Here is a 24,330-nt window from a genome sequence, read left to right as displayed (position 1 = left end):
TTATAATTCATCTTCATCTGGTATTTCTATTCTCCTTCTGTTTCTGCATCTTTCGAATAACAATAATTATATAAGTCCCTCCGCTTGTGAGAACCAAAAACCTTCCGAACATAATTAAAATCCTCCACGTAAAATTACACTGTTTATATGAAGGGTCGGATCTACGACAACCTTCAATTTATGAAATTTTCTTTGTTTTCCTTCATGGGTCAAATTCTAAAAAAAAACAGGATGAAAAACAGAACACAGAAATTTGATTTCAAGGAAGAGTATTTCATCAAAAACGGTGGCGTTTTGTTGCAAAAAATTATAGCTTTAGGCAAAGGCCATGAAGTAGGAGGGCATCTTAAAATTATCTCTTACGAAGAAATCGAGAAAGCTACAAACAACTACGATCCTGATCTCATCATTGCCTGTCTTAGCGATGCGAATGTCTACTCAGCTACCATTGATGACAGGTTAGTACTTATCAAAACCCCTAAAGAACGTGACCTGAATCCTGAACTTGCTGATATTTTCTCGACTGAGTTGTCAGTTTTGATGGCGTTACATCATGAAAATCTGAATAAGGCCTACGGTTGTTGCCTCGAGACCTATGTACCGGTGATTGTTTATCAGTACAAGTTAAGGAGTAAACACTGTACGGTATTTCAATTGCATCGTTATCTACATGGTGATGATTTGGTTTTGAAATGGAAGAATCGTCTAATGGTAGTAACGCAGGTTGCGTATGCACTTTCTTATATGCATAACGCGTTGTCAAAACCCGTGGTTCATAGAGATGTCAAGTCGTCTGGTATACTGATTGATTCTTTATTCAATGTTATATTAGCGAATGTCGCTTACTCAGTGTCCATTACTCCCGGAAAGAGTGAACAAAGGTTCCCAGTTCATGGGACTCCAGGGTACATTGATCCCGAGTATACTGCAACTCAAGAGGTGACAGAGAAGTGTGATGTCTACAGCTTTGGAGTTTTGATGTTGGAAGTATTAACACGGATGAATCCTTCCGAAATGGCGCGATGTGGAAGAGACTTAGTAGTTGAGTTTGTTTCAAAAGCCGAAACAAGTGAAGGTTTTAAGGAGATGATTGACAACGGCGTGTTGGAACAAGGAGATAATAATATGAATATGATCGAGTTACAAAGATTTTGTCGACTTGCTTTGAAATGTGTTGCACACAAAGGCGAGGAACGCCCGAGTATGATAAGTGTTGTTGAAGAGCTTTGGGAGATGCATACAAGATGAGGACACCATTATGTATCAATGCAGTAACGGATTTAGGGGGGCTAGCAGGGAGCTCGCCCCTGTTGGACATTGAAAATTTCGAATTTTTTAATTAAAATTTTTTATTTTTTTTCGAGGTTTACTTTTAAGATATAACCATTTCACCCATGCTGAAATTTTTCTCCCAACATAAAATCCCGACTCTGTCTCTATGTATCATTGTACAGTGAGTATTGGTATTAAAACTCGACCGTCTGGGAATTTGGTAAACGTCTAAGTAGTACGTGAAGAATACGGGAAGAATAGTCAAAGGTGAAAGCTACTTCTGTTGTGTACCGAAGCCATTTAGAGTAGATCAGTAGACGAAAAAAAAAGACTAAGAAATTCACATGGTTCATTATTAATATAACGGTTTTTTAAAGTGTATCTTAACTCTTAAGAACACATATTAAATCATTAATAAACCGAATAAGAAAAATTCATAACATATTCTCGCTAATTATAGTAAAAGTAAGTTTATATTTGCATTTCCCATAAGAATATGTTATGAGCGTAACTACCGAGTTTTTTTAACGAGAGATTTATGAGCTAATTAAACACATCTCCCCTACTACTAAGAGAATAAAAATTCTCTTACTTTTCCCGCCTAAAGAGACTTCTTCTTAATTGGGCTTATTTTTCTGGATACTACTAACACAACAAGATTTGATGGATTGTAAATTGTGGACCTTATATGTAGCCCATTTTTTCTATCTCATCTATCAAAGTAAAAGTTATTAATAGCCCATAATTTTGGACTATACATGTCATATTATAAGTTAGATGAGTGAACTTGATTTCTTATAAATTTAAATTTATATTATATTTATATGTTACCTCTTTTGTAAGAAATCATCAGTTATGTAAATTTTTGTCTTTGTAATATGGACTATTTTTTGAAGGATGTAAACACACTTATGTATTTTCTATTAGAAATAAAAAAGTAAAAACATTATTTTAATAATTCGTAAATCGTCTTTTTCGACGCGAGGAATAATTTTTACTGCTTTTCGTTTTAAGGTCAATACGCGTTTTAATAAAGTTATACAACTAACTTAATAATCCCCCTTATACTAAAAGAATAAGAAAACTGAAAATTTTCCCGACTAAATTCTTTTAGCTAGAAATTGGGCCTAACTTTATCTGGATATGTATTGGACCTAATATATGGCTTTTATATATGTCATAATATCTTAACAAATACCGCAACTTTTATAGTTAGGCCAAATGTATTTTATTCATCATTATCTCATTAGTCCGATATATGTATCTTAAATATCGTAAATTTTATATTTAAAACGTATGCATATTTTACTCATATTATTAAAATCAGTGTGTGCTTTTCACTTTTTTATTCTTTAAATTTTTTACACCGTTTAAATTGTTACTCCATATATTGTAACAAAAATTATAAAAATAGTTATATGTTTCAAATGCGTAAAAATAAGCACAAGTTTTTGTAATTAAACTAAAAATCTTATTTTTTTTTTTTAATCAAAGTTCATTTATATATTATTATTATTATTAGCTCTAATTGTTAAGTTCTTTACACACAACAATCTAAAATACCGTGCATTCGCACGGGCTTTATACTAGTTAATAATGAACCATGTAAATACATTGTATCTTTCATTTTTCATATCTACTCTAAATCGCTTCTGAATACAACAAAGATAGCTTTCGTGGCGGACTATTCTTCCCGCATCCTTCACGTACCACAAGAATCCACAACCAAAATGACTATAACCCGAGATATTTAGTCAATAACTACCTTATATTTAGGGGTATTTGTAAAAATACTACCTTATATTATTTTTCTTGTTTTAGACTACCTTTGTTTTCTCATTTTTTGGTCAATAACTACCTACGCTAAGAGTCTACATATTTGGTCCGTTTTGCTGCTTTAACCTGTCTCACATGACTCTTTTATGTTTTAATCTTACTTAGGCCTGATTTTGGGAAGTGATGATGTACTTACGCTTAACTTTAGAGATGTCATGTCGTTTAGTATACTGATTGATTCTTTATTCAATGTTACATTAGCGAATGTCGCTTACTCAGTGTCCATTACTCCTGGAAACAATGACTTCCCGGTTCATGGGACGATGGGGTATATTGATCCTGAGTACATTGTAACTCGAAAGGTGACAGAGAAGTGTGACGTCTACAGCTTTGGAGTCTTGATGTTGGAAGTATTAACAGGGATGAATCCTTCAGAAATGGCGCGATGTGGGAGGGACTTAGTAGGTGAGTTTGTTTCAAAAGCCGAAACAAGTGAAGGTTTTAAGGAGATGATTGACACCGATGTGTTGGAAGAAGGAGATAATAATATGAATATGATCGAGTTACAAAGGTTTTGTCGACTTGCTTTGAAATGTGTGGCAAACAAAGGCGAGGAACGTCCGAGTATGATAAGTGTTGTTGAAGAGCTTTGGGAGATGCATACAAGATGAGGACACCTTTATTGTACTATCCAAACGACCTAAGAAAGATGGTGCAAGCAAAACATTCCCTTTTATCTTACTATGTACTCCCTCTTATTCTCTATCTTCTTCCCCATTACTTTTTTGGGTTTTTCCCCATTACTACTTTTTTGGGTGTTTTTAAGAGGAGTGAAATATGTGGAGGAAAATGAAAGTAATGGAGGAAAAGATGGGGTCATAAGTTATAAGAATCACAAATTATAGACAAATAAGGAAAGTAGAATATTTTTAGTGAATTTGTTGTTTTAACATCTCTAGTACTCCGTACCTTAAAAGTGCTTAAACCGTCAAATAAATAGACAAAATGTTCGCTCAACAGAAATCTTATACTATGAATGTACTGATATCATTCGGTGTTTGTTATAATAAACTAAAACAAATTGTTCACTCAACGGAAATTAGAAAATTTGACAAACAATGATTCATTATTACAAATCACAAGCGAGTCATATTAGTCGAAAAGGTTTGTGACTTCGTGACTGCATTTATGGCTACAAACAACTGATTCTAATCAATGCTTCAACCGTTTACAAAATGATGTAATGAAATTAAAGGTTATCAAAGGTAGCTTTCATCGTTGATTATTCTTCGCGTACTAAACAAAGATTTAAGGATGGAGGAATAACTCATTTACGAGTGGTGTAACAACAAATCAATGATTTTGTCTCGAGTCACATAAAGTAGTTAGAAGTCACATACTAACCTTGTACTATACGTCATTAACATGTACGGACGTGAGGGTTTTCAAGGGTAACTCGACAGTCAGAATCAGGGTTGCCGTTTTCATAATACACATGATTCGAATTCGCAATTCGCTCAAAATAGGGAATTGAATACGCAAAGTATTACAAAATAAAACAATTCACGAATTCATAATTACTAATACGCTTCATTTACTTGATGATAATAACAAAAAAACAAAAGGTTCATTGCATAAAGATCATCAATTAAGCATTACAAAGTGACGGAACCACCAAAATAAGTCTACTATTCATATTTTTTTGGTAAACACAAAGTGACGAAACCAGACAAAACACCAAAATAAGATTAAGTTGCTAGTCTAGTGATACATCTCCTCCTTTTCCTTTGATGATCTTTGAAGTTGATCATATTATATTGAATTTTTAGTTTTTAATAAACGAATTGAACTTGTAAAATTCGCTACTTTTTATATATAATTCGCGAATTAGTGCGAATTAATACATGAATTAAACTTTTAGAATTCACTAGTTTTTATATATAATTCGGGAATTAGTGCGAATTAATTCGAAAACGTATTGCGAATTGATACGCGTGTATTAATTCGCAATACGCACCCTATGTTAGTGTTAAATGATATACACTTGTTGTTATTATTGAATTGATAAGAGAAAGAGAGAAATCAGGTTAAGAGAGATATAGAGAGATATTGATATTGAATATAAATTGTATATTATGAAAGTTAAACTGATTGTAATACAATGGTTGGGTATTTATAACAAACCCTTGTAACTAACTTTCCATATTTGGTTATTCTAACAAACTTGTCATATGCAAATAACTAACTCTTATTTGATATGTCTAATATACCCCCCTCAAGCTAGGGAGGTTGTATGATTAAGCCTAGCTTGCGTGTAAAATAATGATGTTGATCAGCTCCCAAGGGCTTGGTCATCACATCAGCAATCTGCAAACCAGTCCTGAGATAATCCGTTTTTAAGAACCCTTCATCCTGCTTTTCACGCACATAGTGACAGTCTATACTTAGGTGCTTGGTCCTCTCATGGAAGACAGGATTTTCTGAGATGTGTATTGCTGATTTATTGTCACAATAAAGGGGGATTGGCTTAGGTATAGTGATTCTGAGTTCTTCTAGTAATCTGTCAAGCCATACTAACTCAGATGTAGTAAAAGACAAGCTTCTATATTCTGATTCAGCCGAACTTTTGCTGATAGTAGGCTGCTTTTTTGTTTTCCAAGATATCAATGAATCCCCTATGTAAATGCAGTAACCACTCAGAGACCTGCTGGTGTACTGGCACTGACCCCAGTCTGCATCACTGAATGCAGTGATGTTAATGCTTGACTGTGATTTGTATAACAACTCTGCATTGACTGTCCCTTTTCAAGTACTTTACCACATGAAAAGCTGCTTGCATATGAGGTACCCTAGGCTCACTTACAAACTGACTCAGATGCTGAACAGTGTAAGACAAATCAGGCCTGCATAAATTCAAATAAAGAAGTCTTCCAACCAATCTCCTGTACTGCTCAGGATCTGGTAGTAACTCTCAACTGTCAGTGGACAGTTTTAATCCTCTTTGCATTGGAAAGGCAACTGAGGTACAATTCTCTATTTGCAGGTCCTTTAATATATCCAGGATATATTTTCTTTAATTAATTAATATTCCTGTTGAATTTCTTGAGATTTCTAATCCCAGAAAGTATCTCATAGCACCCAAATCTTTTATTGAGAATGCCTTGTCTAATGCTTGTTTGACAGTATTAATCTCACTCATAGAAGTGCCAGTGAGTAATATATCATCTACATAAACTAGTAGGACTGTAAAATTTGCAGTAATTGTGTCATATTTGGTGAACAAGGAGTAATCTTGCTTGGATTGAGAATATCCTAACTGTTGCAAGAATTTGGTTAATTCCTTGTTCCACTGTCTTGAGGCTTGTTTGAGTCCATAAAGAGACCTCTTCAGCTTACAAACCATACCTTGAGGCACATCATAACCTTCTGGAACCCTCATATAAACCTCTTCATCAAGAAAACCATGTAAGAATGCATTGTTAATATCTAATTGAAACAGTGGCCAATCTTTTATAGCAGCAATGGCCAATAATGTTCTCACTGTAATTAACTTAGCCACAAGAGAAAAGGTATGTTTATAGTCTTTGTCCTTAACTTGATTGAAGCCCTTAGCAACTAATCTTGCCTTGAAACTCTCAATAGATCCATCTGGTTTATACTTTATCCTGTAAACCCACTTGGATCCAATTGGTTTCTTTCCCTTAGGTAACTTGACCAATTCCCAAGTTTGGTTGTGCTCCAAAGCTTTTATCTCATCTTGCATTGCCTGCACCCATCTGGTATCTTCCTTAGCCTCTGCATACCTATATGGCTCATGTTCCTTTAGTACATTAGCCAATGAAGACACATAGTCTGGTGCAAACTCATGCAACTGTGTGAGTACATTAGTATGCAAAGCAACTGAATTTGCTGATCTATCTTGCTGCACTAGTAATTTTTGTGTGCAGTGGTAATCACTTAACCAAGTACTTAATTGCCTGGGCCTTGTTGACTTTCTGACAGGAATATCATTTTGATTGTTTACAGTTACTGGTGCTGGAATAACAACTTCAGGTGAACCAGTAGAAATACCAGCATCTTCTGATGTACCCTGAACTTGATCCTCCTCAGTAACATGAGTTGTGTTATCTTGAGTGCCAGCATCAATGATAGGAGTTTGTGGTAAAATAAATGATGTTGTAGCAGGATTTACCAAACTTGTAGTGGTAATATCCAAGTTTTCAGGTTGTTTTGTAGTATAATAGAACTCCTGTTCCTTAAACATAACATCTCTTGCAACAAATACCTTGTGTAATTCTACATCATATAACCTATATCCTTTTTTATTATGAGGATAACCAATGAAAATGCACTTTCTTGCTCTATTGCCAAACTTATCAGAATAGGTAGGTGGCATAGTGGAAAAACAAACACAGCCAAAAACTTTAAGGTGATCAAGAGAAGGAACTTGACTAAAAAGCAACTCAAAAGGTGGCTTATTGTCAACAACAGAAGATGGCATTAGATTGATCAAATAGGTAGCAGTTAAAAGGCAATCTCCCCAAAATTTGATGGGCAAATTTGCTTGTATTTTAAGTGCCCTAGCTGTTTCAAGAAGATGTCTATGTTTTCTTTCTACTCTCCCATTTTGTTGAGGAGTACCAACAATACAAGTCTGATGAATTATGCCATGTGCTTTAAATAATGCAGAACAATATTGTTGAAGAAATTCAGTACCATTATCTGATCTTATAACCTTGATAACTTTAGAAAATTGATTAGAAATATAGGCAAAGAAATCTTTAAGCAAATCAGGGACCTGGTCTTTGTTATGAAACAATATTGTCCATGTATTTCTGGAGAAATCATCTAATATTGTCAAAAAGTATCTTGCTCCAGAGATAGATGGTGTTTTGTATGGCCCCCAAACATCAATATGTACAAGATCAAACAATGATACGGCTCTTTTATGACAAATAGGGAATGGTAACCTATGATGCTTTGCAAGAATACATGTATCACAAGAAAAATCTGATTTCATTAAGTCTTTCATACCAGGAACATATTTCATTTTAGGTACAGACATATGGCCTAATCTATGATGAAGCAAAGAAAGAGAAACACTCTTCACAGTAGAGCAAGTAGATATTTTTGATACAGACTGAAGTTTAGAAAGAACAGCTTGCTGAATACTAAAAGCAATGCTATGAAATGGAACAGAAAATCTATAGAGATCTGCAATCCTTTTCCCTCTAGCAATCACAGTTCTACTTGAAAGGTCCTGAAAAAGACATTCATGTGAGTTGAAAACAACAAGTACAGAATTATTGTCAATAAGCTTACTAACAGACATCAAGTTTTGTTTAAAATCTGGTATAAAAAAAGACATTAAACAATTTAAGTCTAGCTGTTAATGTAAGAGTACCAGTTTTATGCACATACTTAATTGAACCATCAGGCAAACCAACTTTAACAGGGAGTTTAAGATCAACAACTTCAGTTAGCAAGTCCAATCTATATGTCATGTGATCAGAAGCTCCAGTGTCCACAATCCAATCATTAATACTCAATGAATTATGAACAGCTGAAACAGAAGAAAAACAAGATATACCTGAGAATTGAGAAGATGATAGTCCTGTTTGTTGATCAGAAATCCTTTGAATAACTTGATCAATAACAGTAGAAATAATGCCATTAAGTACATCAGAAGAAATATCAGGTGCTTGATTTTGCTGTTTGCTACTGGTAGAACACCCAGCAGTTGCCAAAACTTTATCATCAAGTGGTGATTCAAAGTGTGTGTTAGCAACATTAGTTGCCCTCTGCATAACACCCGAACCTACAGTCTTAGGAGCTTGATTTGCCTTGGAAATGGAACCAAAAGTATTAGAAGTCTTGCCCTTGTTCTTATCAGATGGATATCCTTTTACAACAAAACAGTTTGCAGGATTATGTCCAAACTTTTTGCAGTGAGGACATCTATTGAGACCAAAACAAGTGTCACGACTATGCCCCTTTTTCTCACAATGATCACAGAATTTGTAACCAGTAGTGTCATCAGAAATAGACTTCTTATTATCAGAATGCTTAAAAGTAGCATATGCAGATGCTTCAGTAAGAGTGTTTATAGCATCTGTAATATGCTTTTGCCTCTCTATCTTTTGTAAAAGACCCAAAGCTTTGTTAATGGAAGGTAATGGATCCATGGAGAGAATCTGAGACCTGATAGTATCATAACCACTATTAAGACCCATTAAGAACTGGATCAACTTTGCTGTATTTTCTCTTTCAATTATCTTCTTTAGCAAAGAACAACTACATTCACTAATCTTACCACAAGTACACAATGGTAGTGGATCCAAACCATCTAGAGTTTCCCACAAGTTCTTCATCTTGCCATAATAATCAACTAAAGATGAATTGACCTGAGAAACACCCTCCAACTCCTTCTTTAGCTGAAAGACTTCTAAAGCGCTAGCTTGACCATATCTTTCTAGCAATTCAGACCACAATTCTTGAGCAGAATTGACATATTTCAGACTCTCTTTTATAGGTAAAGATAAAGAATTCAGAATCCATTGGCGCACCATAAAATCACACCTAATCCATTGTTTGTATTTCTTATCATTGGCAGGGGGTTTAACAGAGGTACCATCAACAAAAGACTCTTTGTTTTTAGACGTTAAAGCCATAAACGCATCCCTACGCCAACCCAAGAAATCATGCCCAGAAAAGAGATTTGTGACAAGTGTAGCAGTGGGTTGATCATTTTGAGACAAGAACAGAGGATCTTTTAAGTATTCATATGAAGAGGAGGTGGTCGTACTAATTTCAGGCATATTTGGTTATATATTGATTAATGAAGATAAGAAAACTGATATGAAATGAATGAAAAGAAAAAGAACAGTATTGCGGAAGCGTGTAAGAAAAAGATGAGGAGAACAAACCAAGCGCAGAATCCTCAAAACGCAGAAAAAATTACCCAAGAAACCCAGATATCGAACCAAAGTCTCCTGGAGAAGATGAAGATTCAAACGATTCTACCCAGAAACAGAATGTAACCTTACTGATACCATGTTAAATGATATACACTTGTTGTTATTATTGAATTGATAAGAGAAAGAGAGAAATCAGGTTAAGAGAGATATAGAGAGATATTGATATTGAATATAAATTGTATATTATGAAAGTTAAACTGATTGTAATACAATGCTTGGGTATTTATAACAAACCCTTATAACTAACTTTCCATATTTGGTTATTCTAACAAACTTGACATATGCAAATAACTAACTCTTATTTGATATGTCTAATAGTTAGCGAATTACGTAACCCTGGTCAGAATGTCGATAAGGCACCATCAGGCGATTCAGAGTTTCAATACCACCATTTCTATGTGCAAAATCTCATGTTATTTGACACAAAAAAGGGATATTTTATATAAAGGGTCGGAATTCTCTTTAAGTTTTCGATTGGCAAATATGACTATTTTTTTCAACATGGGTCAAGTTCTAACAAAGTATAGAAGGAAAAACAGAGTTAAGAAACTTCAATGCAAGGAGGAGTATTTCATAAAAAATGGTGGCATTTTGTTGGAAAAATATACTCCCTCATATTCACTAATATTCACTATATTATTCCCCTTTTCTTTTTGCACAAGAAATAAGAAAGTGAATTTGGACCACACAAAACACACTACCCCACATGCAATTTAATTTGGACAACACAAATCAACCCAAAAAAGAAAATAGGGAAGAAAACCAGAATAATCCGAATAAGGAAATAGGGAAGAATATAGTGAATAGAAGGGAGTATGGCTTTAAGCAACGGTCTAGAAATAGGAGAGGGTCTTAAAATTCTATCTCAATAAGAAAATTTGAATGAGGTATACGGTTGCTGCCTCGAGACATATATACCGATGATTGTTTATCTTTACGCATCAAGGGGCAACAACTGTAATGTTAGGGTGCAAATCCATGTCCCACATCGGTAGAATAAAGATGAAAGTTCATCTTTATAAGTATCTACAAAATATAATAGTATGAGACCTTTTGGGAAGGAGCCCAAGAGTAAATCCGTGAGGGCTTGGCCTAAAACGGACAATATCGTACATTATGGATTATGCACACAGATGCAGCAGAGGCTCCGTTTCAAGATAGCAACTCACGTTGCGTATGCACTTTCCTATGTGGAAACTCTAGAGGTGACAGAGTAAAATTCAATTATACTTTATTCGCAAAATTCGAACCTGCATGTTGGTGTACGAGCGAGTTTTGTTGTTTGTCATGCATTAATTGCTAGTTTGCTACGTGTTTTTTTGTTCTTCACAAATTCTCATTATAGACGGACACTATCCGTCTATACGTATAGACGGATACCATTTCCCCTCACAAAATACCCATTTGCCATAAAGTGGGAAGCCCATGGGGGTGCCCCACCTTGTCCCCCCTACCCATTTTATTATAGGTCTTTACCCGTCTGCTCGCCCCACCCGTCTATACCAAGACCTATTGTTTATTCTTAGACACTATTTTTAGACTTGGTCTTTGATTTAATACTTTTTTCTTCTTGATTTTGTTTTATTAGTTTTCTTATTAGTATTTAATTAGCTTTGTCAAACTATTTTTTTTTTTGAAGTAATTGTCAAACTAATTTAATACTCGTATATAAACACTATTTTAACTTAGTTATTCTTTAACGAGTGACTTTTATAAGGTAAACACATTATGAATATTTTTCCTGCCCTATAGACATAGCTATAACATTAATAATGAATGAACTATGTAAATTTCATGTTTCTTATTTTTCATGTCCACTCTAAATCCAGTAAGTAGACTATATAACCAGTTATACAGGTTGTATAAAATAGAACCCAAATTTTATAATGTGTTTACTTGAGCTTAGACCTACAGATTACGAGCTTTATTTGAAAGAATCCAAGCTCCATTATAAAAATATTGAACTTCAAAAATTATAATTAAACTCAAAAATAATATATATGAACTCAATGAGATTTTAATTTTTGACATTAAAAAATTAAAATATAAATTAAAAATTATAAAAGTTCGAAAAAAATACACATAATCTCAGTTAAATTCGTTATAGACTTATAGTTATACAATGTTCTTGTGTTCTTGTACAGCGAGTTGTATAATAGTATTTGTGCTCTAAGCTCTGTTTGGTAAAACTAGCTAAAACGCTAGCTGAAACCTGAAAAGTTACCTGAAATCTGAAAAGCAAACTGAAAACTGAAAAGCTAACTGTTAAGGAAACTGAAAAGTAGGAGCTGATAAGGTAACTGATTATAAAAAAAAACTAGTTTTTGAACCCGTGCACTGCACGGGTAGCAATATAGAGTGTTAATCAAAGTATATCTTAAATATATATCTTAATTCATTAGTAGATTTTAGATGAAATTTTTGAGAATTTAGTTTATTTATATGTATAAATATATGTCAAGTTATATCTCATTATATTCACATTTTATTTCTTTTCATCTTGTTAAATTATGCGAGTTTGAAGGAGACTTATTATTTTAAGGGAGACTTAGTATTATTATATTACATTCTCATATGTTATATCTTATTTTATAAATGAGTTTGGCTAAATATTATGCTAATGTCTCCAATTTATATGAACAAATTGTAATTACTGTTTAAGATGATCTCACGTAGTAAGAAGGTCTCATATTGTAAGACAATCGTTTTATATACAAATCATTCACTTATTAATAGCAATAATGAATAAGGTTTTTATGCAAAAAAGACCGTCTTAACATATGAGATCGTCTTGTTATATAATATATGTGATTAACGTAACGTAGTAAAGAAAATTAATAAAATATTGTCAATTTGACCGGTCAACTTCGAACCCCAACGCGTCATGGTCATCCAGTCGTGACTCATGTCCACCACCCACCAGTCACCCATCACAATTCCCGACCCACCATTCATCCCGTCACCATGCCGTGAGCCGTGAACCGAGTTTGAGTCATTATGGTTTTCTTTTAAAATCTCCAAAGTGACAATGAACCCCTTAATTTTGAATTGAACAATGGTGAAATTAGGCTTCATATGTTTCATTTATAGCAATTAAGGCCCATAAATTTACGTAGTTGCTCTTTCATGGACAACAATTACTCTTTAATGTACTTTTTGTCATCACCTTTCCATTCGTTACCCTTCCCCAGAAAAAGAAAATAAACAAACTCTCTCTAATTCTCTTCCTTAGCAAATTAATAAAATCCGTCAAATTATTCAATTATGGACGCTAATTCTCAAATAATGATTCTAAATTATTAACTATGCATCAATAATACTAAATTAGGGAAATTTAGTTTAAGTTAATGAAATTAGGGTTTTTAAAAATTAGAGTTAATGAAGACTAGGATGGTTGGGTGGATGGTAAAGGAGGGGGTCGATTGGTCGAAAGACCATTTTGGCTGCTGAACAATTTAAAGCATGATACATCTTGATATTTCCAACATCTTGATTATTACTATACTTTGCCTAGATCTGCCATCACCCTTCGTTTTGTATTCTTCCTTTTGTATAATATTTTACATGGTGCAAACGATAATGGGGGTATATTGATTATTGACAGTCGAATGAAATGCAAGAACGCGAAACGAAAGAGACGTTGAGTCGATCTGTCCGGTAAATTAACGGACATCTAGGGGATGGGGCCGATTTTGGTGGCGGGGGAGGGTGGTGCATGGTGGTTGTACTATGGTGGTGGTTGGCGGTAATTGGAGTGATTAATTTGAGAGGATTTATTGGATTGGAACAGAAATGGTAAATGAGAATATAAAAATGAGAGGGGTATAATGGTCATTCATGTCCATGATTGAGTAAATCATGTCCATGAATGAGCATAACCCTAAATTTAACTAAGAGTAAAATGCAACCTAGTTTCTTTATTTCTCATTAAACTATCACAAAAAAAATATTTTATATTGATATTATTATTCGACACATAGCAATTTTTTTGTAATAATTTCAACCGTGTTAATTACTATGCAAGTTTCACAAAGAACTCATACATTGATGATAAATGTTCTACAAATTGTCAAAATTCTTAAAAAAGAAAAATTTACCAGTATATTATTTATAAAAGACATAAAGTTGATTTTTTTTATTATATATTTGATTAATTTGATTTTAAAATGATCAACTAGTGAAATATTTACATTTCTAGCGAACATTGAATTTTGATTCTGTGACGACTCTTAATTTTATTGAATTTCGCTAGCTTGAACGCATTAAGTTGTTTCTTATACCATACTCATGTAATCGTGTTGTCTAGGATCACATACAGAGTAATAACTATTACTCAATCCTATCCAAATTAAAGATTACATTCACTTTTAGGCAATCAAAGTTCAAAATTATTTGACCATGAATATTGCTAAAAATATGAACTTTGAAAGACAAAACTTATAAATATACAGATTTCTTATGAAAAAATATTTTATAAAATTTAAATATTTGTAAGAAAAGAGTCATGTATATTACGATAACACTAAAGGGGTGAACTCGGGATTAGACCCCACTACTTATTCCAATTGTGACATTAACCCCCTTAAATTTTAAATGTAGCGATTAGGCCCCATAGCTTTGAGTTAAAGTTAAACTAGTTTTAAACCCGTGCAAAATTGCACGGGTATGTATTTGGGCCAATATTAATGTTTGTGGATGTATTTTTTTTTTTTTTTTTTTGCATTTCTATTGTACTTATCTAGTTGGTCTAAATCAGCGATCTACATAATTAATGTTTAAACTTGATACAAATACATGTTTACATGTAATGGTTTAAGAGAAATAACAAAGGATATTTTTTTTTAAATCTATCGTACTATCTAGTTTTTAAAAATTATGCATGTAATTTATTCGCATTATATGTAATTCAATCCCGTAATTAAATGTAATTTATTCTCGTAGTTATGTAATTTTATTATTATTTAATTTTTTTTTAAATTATGTAATTCATTTATTTGTAATTAGTTTCATTTATTCCAATTTGTAATTCATTCCGCTTATATGCCATTAATTTCATTTACTCGGAATGTATAAAATTATTTCATAGTATTTGTTCTAAGACGGAATTTGTCGCATGTTTGTATAGCCGGAATTCTGAAGAAATAAATACATTGCACACTAACGGGTCCCACCATAATATGTATTTTCAAAAAAAGAAAAAAAGTTGAATTAATGACGTGGCACGCCCTGGATTGAGTATTGTCTTCTGAATTAATAAAGATAAGATTGAATTAAATTTTATGATTTCAACCAAAATTACACCAAAAAATCATTTCTATCATTTATAATACTACTCCCTCCAATTCGTTATATTGTTCCCATTTGCTTTTGGCACGATACTTAAGAAATACTATTAAAAATGAATAAAGGACATTGGTGGGGTTGATGTTAGGAGAGAGAGATGAATTAATAGGAGTTAAATAATGAGTTGTGGGGCCAAAACATTAAGAAAAGTAATAAAATAGGAATAAAAAAGTTGTGTGGGGTTTGATTGTAGGAGAGAGAAATGAATAAAATAAGAGGAAAAAGTTACCAAAAAAGGAAAGGGGAACATTACTTGAATAATCTGTTTTGGGAAATAGGGAAAATTATAGCGAATTGGAGGGAGTACAATTTATCACACACAATAAAAAGCCTAAACCCATTTTAGTCATCGATTCAAGTATGACACAATAATGACTTATACCCAAAACTATCTTGATCAGAAGTGAATGTATTTTGAATAACTCAACAGTAGCACATTCGAATTACATTTAAAGTCAGAAAAACACGTCCGACACGAAATGAATAACAAACCCAATATAACGGGACTCTAATAAACGCGGTTAAAATCTGTTTATAATCATTTCCTAGAAACAAATTTATTTAGTCACTGATTTTAGCAAATCAATTTATAATTCCAAATTTGAAAAAAAATGCTCATAAGATATTGTTCGTGAATTATGGCTACTTGGTGGCTAGTATATGATGCTCGTCCCTAGTTTTTAAAGACATGAATATAACGACGACTATTACCGACGTTAGTTTGTCATGCCTTTTAGTAAAATTTGACCGTAGATAATTTTTAGCTATTGACTCAATCTCCTTTTGTCATTATCAATCTATAATACGGAAATAACCAACATATTTGAGAAACTAAACAAAGTTCTATTATATTTTAATATAAAAGTTCTATTCTATAATCATAATTTAGAGTGAATTTTTTTCAAAAATAGTCATGAAAACATAACTTTTTATTAAAAGTAAACTTGAGGAACGTATACTTACCATGAAAAGAACAACAATTGTAAAGAACATGATAACCCATTGCAAGAGGCACACATAGTTTGAATGCATTATTGATCCTTTCACCATAAACGTAAAGCAAAGTTCAATATAACAATTGGATTTTGAATACATAAATACTCAAATCAAAATTAATAACAATGGTCTATAATAAAAGAAAAGTTATATGGAATTACATACCTCGGTTAAGGGATGCACACCTCAAGTGTTCAATGCTCTAAGATTCATTCATCTTTGAGACTTACGGGCTATACATATCAAATAAACACATCCTAAATCAAGTAATCCGTATAATGTGATTTGAGGAAAACATAGATAAAGGTTGCAAATCAATGTAATTAAATCAAAAAAATTAGAAATAGTATTTAAATTTATCAGAATGACATAATGAATATGAGAAGTAGATAACTATAATGTAATTAGAAACGATATTGTATCTCTCTAATATTCTAACAACTCATTCTGGTTCCACCATAGTTCATGAATAATATAACGTAGATATAATAAAATATGAAGATTTGAAATCTGAAAAATATGGTCACGAAATTATACCGAAGTATTTTTCCTGTTTTTTGCTCCTAGATTGGTGGAGGTAATTACGCTGGAGATAAATCCTGCATACTCATCCCACAATTAAAAAATGTACCTTATATTATTGTTCCCATAATATATGATATGAAAAACTCATGTATGATTGTATACTTTTCAAGTCTTGGAATATACCTTTTCCATAATTTATATACCATGATTAATATACCAAAATCTTTACTTTGACTTTTTTATTTTTTATTGTCAAATATTATGGGGCTTGCATACAGGTGGCAATAAGATTGGGTGTGACACGTGGCAATCAACGGGATGTGCGGTTATTGCTTTAATATAATGGGCGGTTATTGCTTTAATATAATATATAATGATATATGTATGACGTTTGGCAAACTAGCTGAAAAGGTAGCTGATTTTTACTAAAATGACGTAAAAGATATGATAATTATTTAATATTATAGTTTGAAAGGGTAATAAATGGAAGATAATTTATTTCAGCTACCTGAAATCTCAAATGTTATTGTATGGTAGCATTTAATTTTAGGTAGCTTATTTGACAAAATAAGCTATTTGTCAAACACTTGCAGAAATATTAAGTAGTTAAAATTTTGGTCAAATAAACTACCTAAAGTATCGTGCCAAACGAAACCTAAATTACTTCGAGCCTCCCACCCGCAACAAAAGTAGCTTTCATCGTTGACTATTCTTCGCGTACCACAACCAAAATGTGTGAACATATCTACAAGGTTGGACTTTTTTCAAATGGAAAAACACAAGTCAATGTTTGAGGCAAAATTCTATTGACCATTGTAATTTATTGCACTTAAGTCAAAAGTGATCAATCTTCTCAGTCTTAGTACAATTAGTCTCATTTTAGACAGGTATATCCGTCTAAAGATGTAAATAGATCAAATATATCACCACTTTCATAATAAGACAACTCTCATCATCCCACTCGTTATTTGTCTTATTATGAAAGTAGTGACATATTTGATCCATCAACAACGTGCCAATGTGTTTGACTTTGTCATGTCTTTATTTGTTTGGCCCCACATGATGAAGTGCCTTTGGCAAGAGGGACTTGCTTTGTTGAAAAGGGCCAACATTTTGGACGAGAGACAGAGAGCATAGAGTGCAAATTAAAACATTCCACATTGTTGGTAAAGAGAATAGTAGAGAGTTAAGCTTTGATTGAGAGGGTGATTGTCCTCGAAGCCGGTTAACTAAAGGGTAGTTCAATCTAAGTTCGGGTCAGCTCGGGCTGATTCAGGTGATTTTCATATCTTCTTATTATCAACTTCTTTATGGATAATGGTATGCAACAATAAAGTATAAACATTCGTGTCTGGTCAGATTGATTCAGGTCACAGGTCATGCTCGAGTACTCAATTCGGGACTTACACTTCACTTGCTTGTTGGAGTCCTACTAATACTATGGTTACGGGTGTGTGACACCGTCTCCCTACACTGAGTTGTTTTGTCGAGAAAGAACCCCCAACACAATTCGACACAAAACCATTTTATATAAAGAGTCGGATTTACAACAAACTATAATAAATAATTCTTCACAAGTTTTGTATTTGATGAAATTTCCTCTGTTTCCCCTGATGGGTCAAATTTTAACAAAGAACAAGATGAAAAACAGAACTCAGAATTTCGATTTTGATTTGAAGTAAGAGTATTTCATCAAAAACGGTGGCGTTTTGCTGGAAAAACTAATGGCTTTAGGCAAGGGCCAAGAAGTAGGAGGTCATTTTAAAATAATATCTCAAGAAGAAATCAGGAAAGCTACAAACAACTATGATCCTCATCTCATTGGTGCCCGTCCTCCCGATGCGAATGTCTACACAGCTGTCCTTGATGACAGGTTAGTATTTATCAAAACCCCTGCAAAACTCGACCCAAACCCTGAACTTGCTGATCTTTTCTTCGATACCTATATACCGATGATAGTTTATCCGTACAAGTTAAAGAGTAAAGACTGTACGGTATTGCATCAATATCTACATGGTGATTTACTTTTGAAATGGAAGAATCGTCTCATGGTAGTAACGCAGGTTGCGTATTGTCACGGTCCGAAACTTTGAGTCAGGGCGTGACGCGCACCTTTGTCTAAACACTTTGACAAGAATGAAAGCGAGAGTGTTAGGCACTAGTGTTTGTCAAGCACTAGGCACTCGTAATCGGTCTCGGGTTGTGGGTGTCAAAATCCTAGTCTCGATCGACACACACGGGCTTGTTAGAGAGGTGAAGGCAAGAGTCGTTCACAAGAAAGCAACAACAAGCAATAAGAAGACAACTTGGTGGGAAGCAGATGTTTGATTGACTAGTACTCCCTAAAGAGGGAAATTTGATATTTACATCCTGGTAGCAGGAAACATTGAGAGTGCAGAATAGCGATACACCCATTTAGGGAAAGAAAAAGGTAATGCTAACTATGCTAAACTAGGAAAGTAATTACTAAAAATATACAAGAGGAAATGAAACTACATAGCATAAATAAAACTAAGGGTTCGAAGTGTACGGATCGTCACACTCTCCCCCACCTAATCTGTTGCCGTCCTCGGCAACGCTGGAACTCTTCAAGTCTTCAAGGCTGGATTAGTCGGCTGATGTTGTTGGAAGTTGATTGGAACGGATGTTGGCGCGCTTGCTCTTGTTGCGGGTTGGATCTTCAAGATCTGGATGGTACGGCTTCAAGATGCTCACATGGAAGACCGGGTGACACTTCATCCAGGCAGGGCGGTCAAGCTTGTAAGAAACTTCCCCAATCCGCTTGATCACTTGGATGAGGCCTTCATACTTTCGCACCAGCCGCTTGTCTCTCCCCCTAAGAAATCTCATCTGCTCCTTATTCAACTTAACCATGACCATGTCGCCTACCTTAAACTCTCTTGGCCTCCGGTTCGCATCTGCCCACTTCTTCATGCGGCGGGATGCCTTCTCCAAGTAAGCGCGAGCAATCTCAGCATTGACATTCCATTCTTTAGCAAACTCGTGAGCTTTCTTCGTCCGGCCACCATAAGAATATGCAACTGTGGGAGGCAATAATGGTTGTTGACCTGTGACAAGCTCAAACGGGCTCTTGTTATAAGAGGAGCTCGTTTGAACATTAAAACAGAACTGGGCAACATCTAGGAGGCGCACCCACTCCATCTGGGTTGCGCCCACAAAATGTCTCAAGTACTCTTCCAACATGCTATTGAATCTTTCCGTCTGGCCATCTGTTTGAGGATGGTAACTTGAGGACATCCGAAGTTTAAAGCCCAGAAGCTGGAACAATTCTCCCCAAAATAGTCCCGTGAAGCGAGAGTCACGATCACTGACTATACTTTGAGGTAGTCCCCAATATTTCACAACATTCTTGAAGAACATCGTGGCCGTCTCTTCAGCACTGCACGTCTTCGGAAGGGGAATGAATGTGGCTACTTCGAGAAGCGATCCCTAACGACAAGGATCACACTGAGAGCCCCTACCTTCGGTAACCCAGATATGAAGTCCATCGAGATACTTTCCCATGGACGAGTTGGTACCGGTAAGGGATTTAGTAGCCCCCTGGCTTCTGTTTCTCTCCCTTGTCTTGTTGGCAGATCAGACAGGTCTTTGTGTACTCCATTACATCATCCTTCATCTGCGGCCAGTAGTAGCTTCTCTTCAGTAGGCATAAGGTTCTCTGCCACCCCGGATGACCTGCCCACAATGTATCATGGCATTCTTGCAAGAGAATCTTTCGCAGCCCTGCCGCTTTTGGAACAAAGATCTGATGTCCCTTCGTGAACAAGAGGTCATCCTCCATCCAAAATTTGCGAGCCTTCCCTTTGATGGCTAATTGTTTCAGATTCCTTGCCACCGGGTCCAGGTCGAGGTGCTCTTTCACCTTAGCCTGAATGTCGGTAGCCACTGTGGTGGTAAATAAATGAGCAATCGTGTGCAATGTGGCCAAATCACATCTTCGGCTAAGGGCATCAGCGACTCTGTTTGCGGCTCCTGGTCTGTAAGCGAATTCCACATCGAACTCTGCCAACAATTCTTGTCATCTAGCTTGTCGGCTTGTCAGCTTGGGCTGAGTCAAGAAGTGAGATGCTGCGGTATTATCAGTCTTGACAACGAACTTTGATCCCAAGAGATAATGCCTTCATCCCCGCAAGCAATGAACAATAGATAGGAGTTCTTTCTCTTGTACCGCATAACGAGTCTCTGCTCCATTAAACTTTCTGCTCTCGAAAGCCACAGGGTGACCCTCTTGAGTAGCATCCCCCCCCCCCGCGGGCGTAATCAGATGCATCTGTCTCAACTTCAAAAGGTTTTGTGATATCCGGCAACGCCAAGACCGGTTCCTGTACCACCGCTTCCTTGAGCTTCTCAAAGGCCCTCTTCTTGTCGATAGACCACTCCCACTTATTATCCTTCTTCAACAAGTCGGTGAGCGGGGAAGCAATTTTTGAGTATGCTCGGATGAATCTTCGATAGTAGTTTGCGAGCCCCAAGAAAGAGCGGAGCTCAGACACATTCCCTGGGGTTCCCCAGTCCTTGATAGCGGCAATCTTCTTCGGATCCATCTTCAGTTTGCCTTTGCCCACAATGTGACCAAGGAAATTCACTTCGGGTTGGGCAAATTCACATTTCTCTCTCTTCACGAATAGGTGGTTCTCTCGGAGCTTCGCGAACACTAACTCCAAGTGTTTTACATGTTCAGCCAACGAGCGACTATATACAACGATATCGTCCAGATATACTACCACGAATTTGTCCAGGTACTCGTGGAAAACATGGTTCATCAACGTACAAAACGTTGCAGGGGCGTTCGTCAAGCCAAAGGGCATGACCAACCATTCAAAAGACCCATACCTCGTCACACAAGCAGTCTTCGGCTCATCTCCTTCGGCAATTCGAACTTGATGATAACCAGATCTTAGGTCGAGCTTGATGAAGTATACAACGCCTTGTAATTGATCGAACAAATCCGCTACCAATGGGATGGGGTAGCGGTTCCTCACCGTCAGCTTGTTCAGAGCCCGGTAGTCGATACACAATCTCAGACTACCGTCCTATTTCTTCTGGAAGAGCACAGGGGCTCCATAGGGAGCTTTGGAAGGTCGTATAGACCCCGAGCGAATCAGATCATCTAGTTGTCTTCGTAGTTCCGCTAGTTCGGGAAGCGCCATCCGATATGGCCCTCGAGCAGGAGGTCTTGTGCCCGGGAGTAATTCAATTTGATGATCTACCGAACGTCGGGGTGGCAGACTCATAGTTAGCTGATCAGGCATCAAGTCCTTGTTGTCCTCTAGCACCTTCTCTACTTGTGGGTCTACGCATTCAGCAAAGGTGTCTTCTTTCAGGGACACTGTACACAAGTATGTAGGCTCTCCTTTTTTAAGTCCCCTCTTCAACTGCATTGCCGAGAGAAGTGACCCCTTTTGCTTTCGGTCAGCTTCAACAGCTTTCACAAGACATGGTTTTGATCCCACCATTATTAAAGACCCATTGTGGGGCGCCAGAAAGATCGGGGTCCGCTTCAGAAAATCCATGCTGAGGACGATCTTGAAGTCATCCATCGGGACGCTGGTGAAGTCGAGCTTCCCCGTCCATTCGCCCATCTTGATCACCACTTCTCTAGCCACACCCTGAATCGGCAAGGCCTTGGAGTTGACAGCTTTCATGCTTCCTCCTTCTCGGTTCAACTTCATTCCGAGTCTCTTCGCTTCGTCGGGGGTGACGAAATTATGGGAGGCTCATGTATCTATCATTGCTCGAGTAGCCTTTCCATTGACGTTTATCTCCACGTACATCAGTTCCGTGGACTTGGTCTAGGAGCGCTCAGTGCCTTTGTCCATTGAGCATATCATGTGGACTGCTCCCATTCGAGCCATTTCTCCTTGCTCACTGGCCTCATCATCATCGCACCCCTCTGCATCATGGCCTATCCCCTCGGGATTCTGTTCTACTAACATCTTGGACAAATTCTTCTTAAGGGTGTTGAACTCCCCATGGTGAGGGCACTCGGACATTCGGTGCGGTCCTCTGCAAAGGAAGCATGCGAACGGCTTCCTAGCAGTCGACGCTTCAGAATTACTACCCTTAGAAGAGGTTGGAGTGGAATTTGCCGGATCCCATCTCCTATTATCACCTCCGGGACGGAACCGACTATTACCCGTAGAGGGAGGTCTTGCTTGTGAAGTCGTCCCTCCAAACCTTTGGTTGCCTCCGCCCGTTGCAGCGAATCCCTTCTTCTGGGAGGTTTCGCGCTCCGTGTAATAGTCAACTAGCCTTTCAGCCGCTGTCATCGCAGCTGAGAGGGACTCAAGTCGTTGTCGCATGATTTCTCGCTGAGCCCACTCCTTCTCGGTCATATCCGCTATTTCCAACATACAAGCCGAATACGCTTTCACATAATCACGAATCGAGCCTGTATGTTTCAAGTTCTTTAATTTCCTTCGAGCTAGGAAATCAGTGTTCTCTGGGTAGAATTGCTCCTTGAAGAGTCGTTTGAAATCGACCCTTGACTCTAGTCTAATGGTCCCTGCCTCGATCTCGGCATGTTTCGAGCGCCGCCATTGTTTAGCGTCATCCGTTAGGTACATACTCGCGGTACTGACCTTTAGACCTTCGTCGAGCGCACTCACTCGGAAGTATTGTTCCATGTCGAAGATGAAGTTATCAACTTCTTTCGAATCTCTCGCCCCACTATACTTGAGGGGTGTAGGCGGCTTCACCTTAGGAGTTCCACCAAAACTCCCGTCCGCGGCCATTTTCATCAAGGTATTGCACATGTTCTCGAGTTGCTCGACTTTTTCATGGAGATAACCCATATCCGAGTTATACTCTTTCGGAATCGCCTCTTCGACGGCCACAAGGCGGCTCTCATGCCCCTCTATGGACTCGTCTACGGCCTCGAAGCGGGCAGCATGCCCCTTACTGTCTCCTCAACTACTTGGTGAGTACTCCCCAAACTCACAATGAGAGCCTCCAAGGATGGAATTTTCTCGTCCATCAATTTCTCTAAAGCCGCCACTTTGGCCTTAGTGTCACTTTTAGTCCCACTCGGTTCTACCGCCTTTGTTGCCATCGTATACAGCAGCCCGTCGAGAAGACCGGGCTCTGATACCAAATGTCACGGTCCGAAACTTTGAGTCGGGGCGTGACGCGCACCTTTGTCTAAACACTTTGAAAAGAATGAAAGCGAGAGCGTTAGGCACTAGTGTTTGTCAAGCACTAGGAACTCGTAATCGGTCTTGGGTTGTGGGTGTCGAAATCCTAGTCTCGATCGACACACACGGGCTTTTTAGAGAGGTGAAGGCAATAGTTGTTCACAAGAAAGCAACAACAAGCAATAAGAAGGCAACTTGGTGGGAAGCAGATGTTTGATTGACTAGTACTCCCTAAAGAGGGAAATTTGATATTTACATCCTGGTAGCAGGAAACATTGAGAGTGCAG

The 24,330-nt window shown here is 36.6% G+C and overlaps 1 protein-coding gene across 1 annotated transcript; it reads left to right on the top strand.

The window, feature by feature from the left end:
• The first annotated feature begins 231 nt into the window (after positions 1-231).
• Positions 232-1,248, top strand: LOC141620991 (wall-associated receptor kinase-like 4). The gene has a single exon (XM_074437722.1). The coding sequence runs from the start codon at positions 232-234 to the stop codon at positions 1,246-1,248; it is 1,017 nt and encodes a 338-aa protein (XP_074293823.1).
• Positions 1,249-24,330: the final 23,082 nt, after the last annotated feature.

Source organism: Silene latifolia, chromosome X (assembly GCF_048544455.1).
Source record: "Silene latifolia isolate original U9 population chromosome X, ASM4854445v1, whole genome shotgun sequence".
NCBI lineage: Eukaryota > Viridiplantae > Streptophyta > Magnoliopsida > Caryophyllales > Caryophyllaceae > Silene > Silene latifolia.
This window is presented reverse-complemented; position numbering and strand designations above follow the sequence as displayed.

Coding starts and splice junctions, on each gene's coding strand:
- LOC141620991 (XM_074437722.1), top strand. CDS start 232: ATGAAAAACAGAACACAGAAATTTGATTTCAAGGAAGAGTATTTCATC.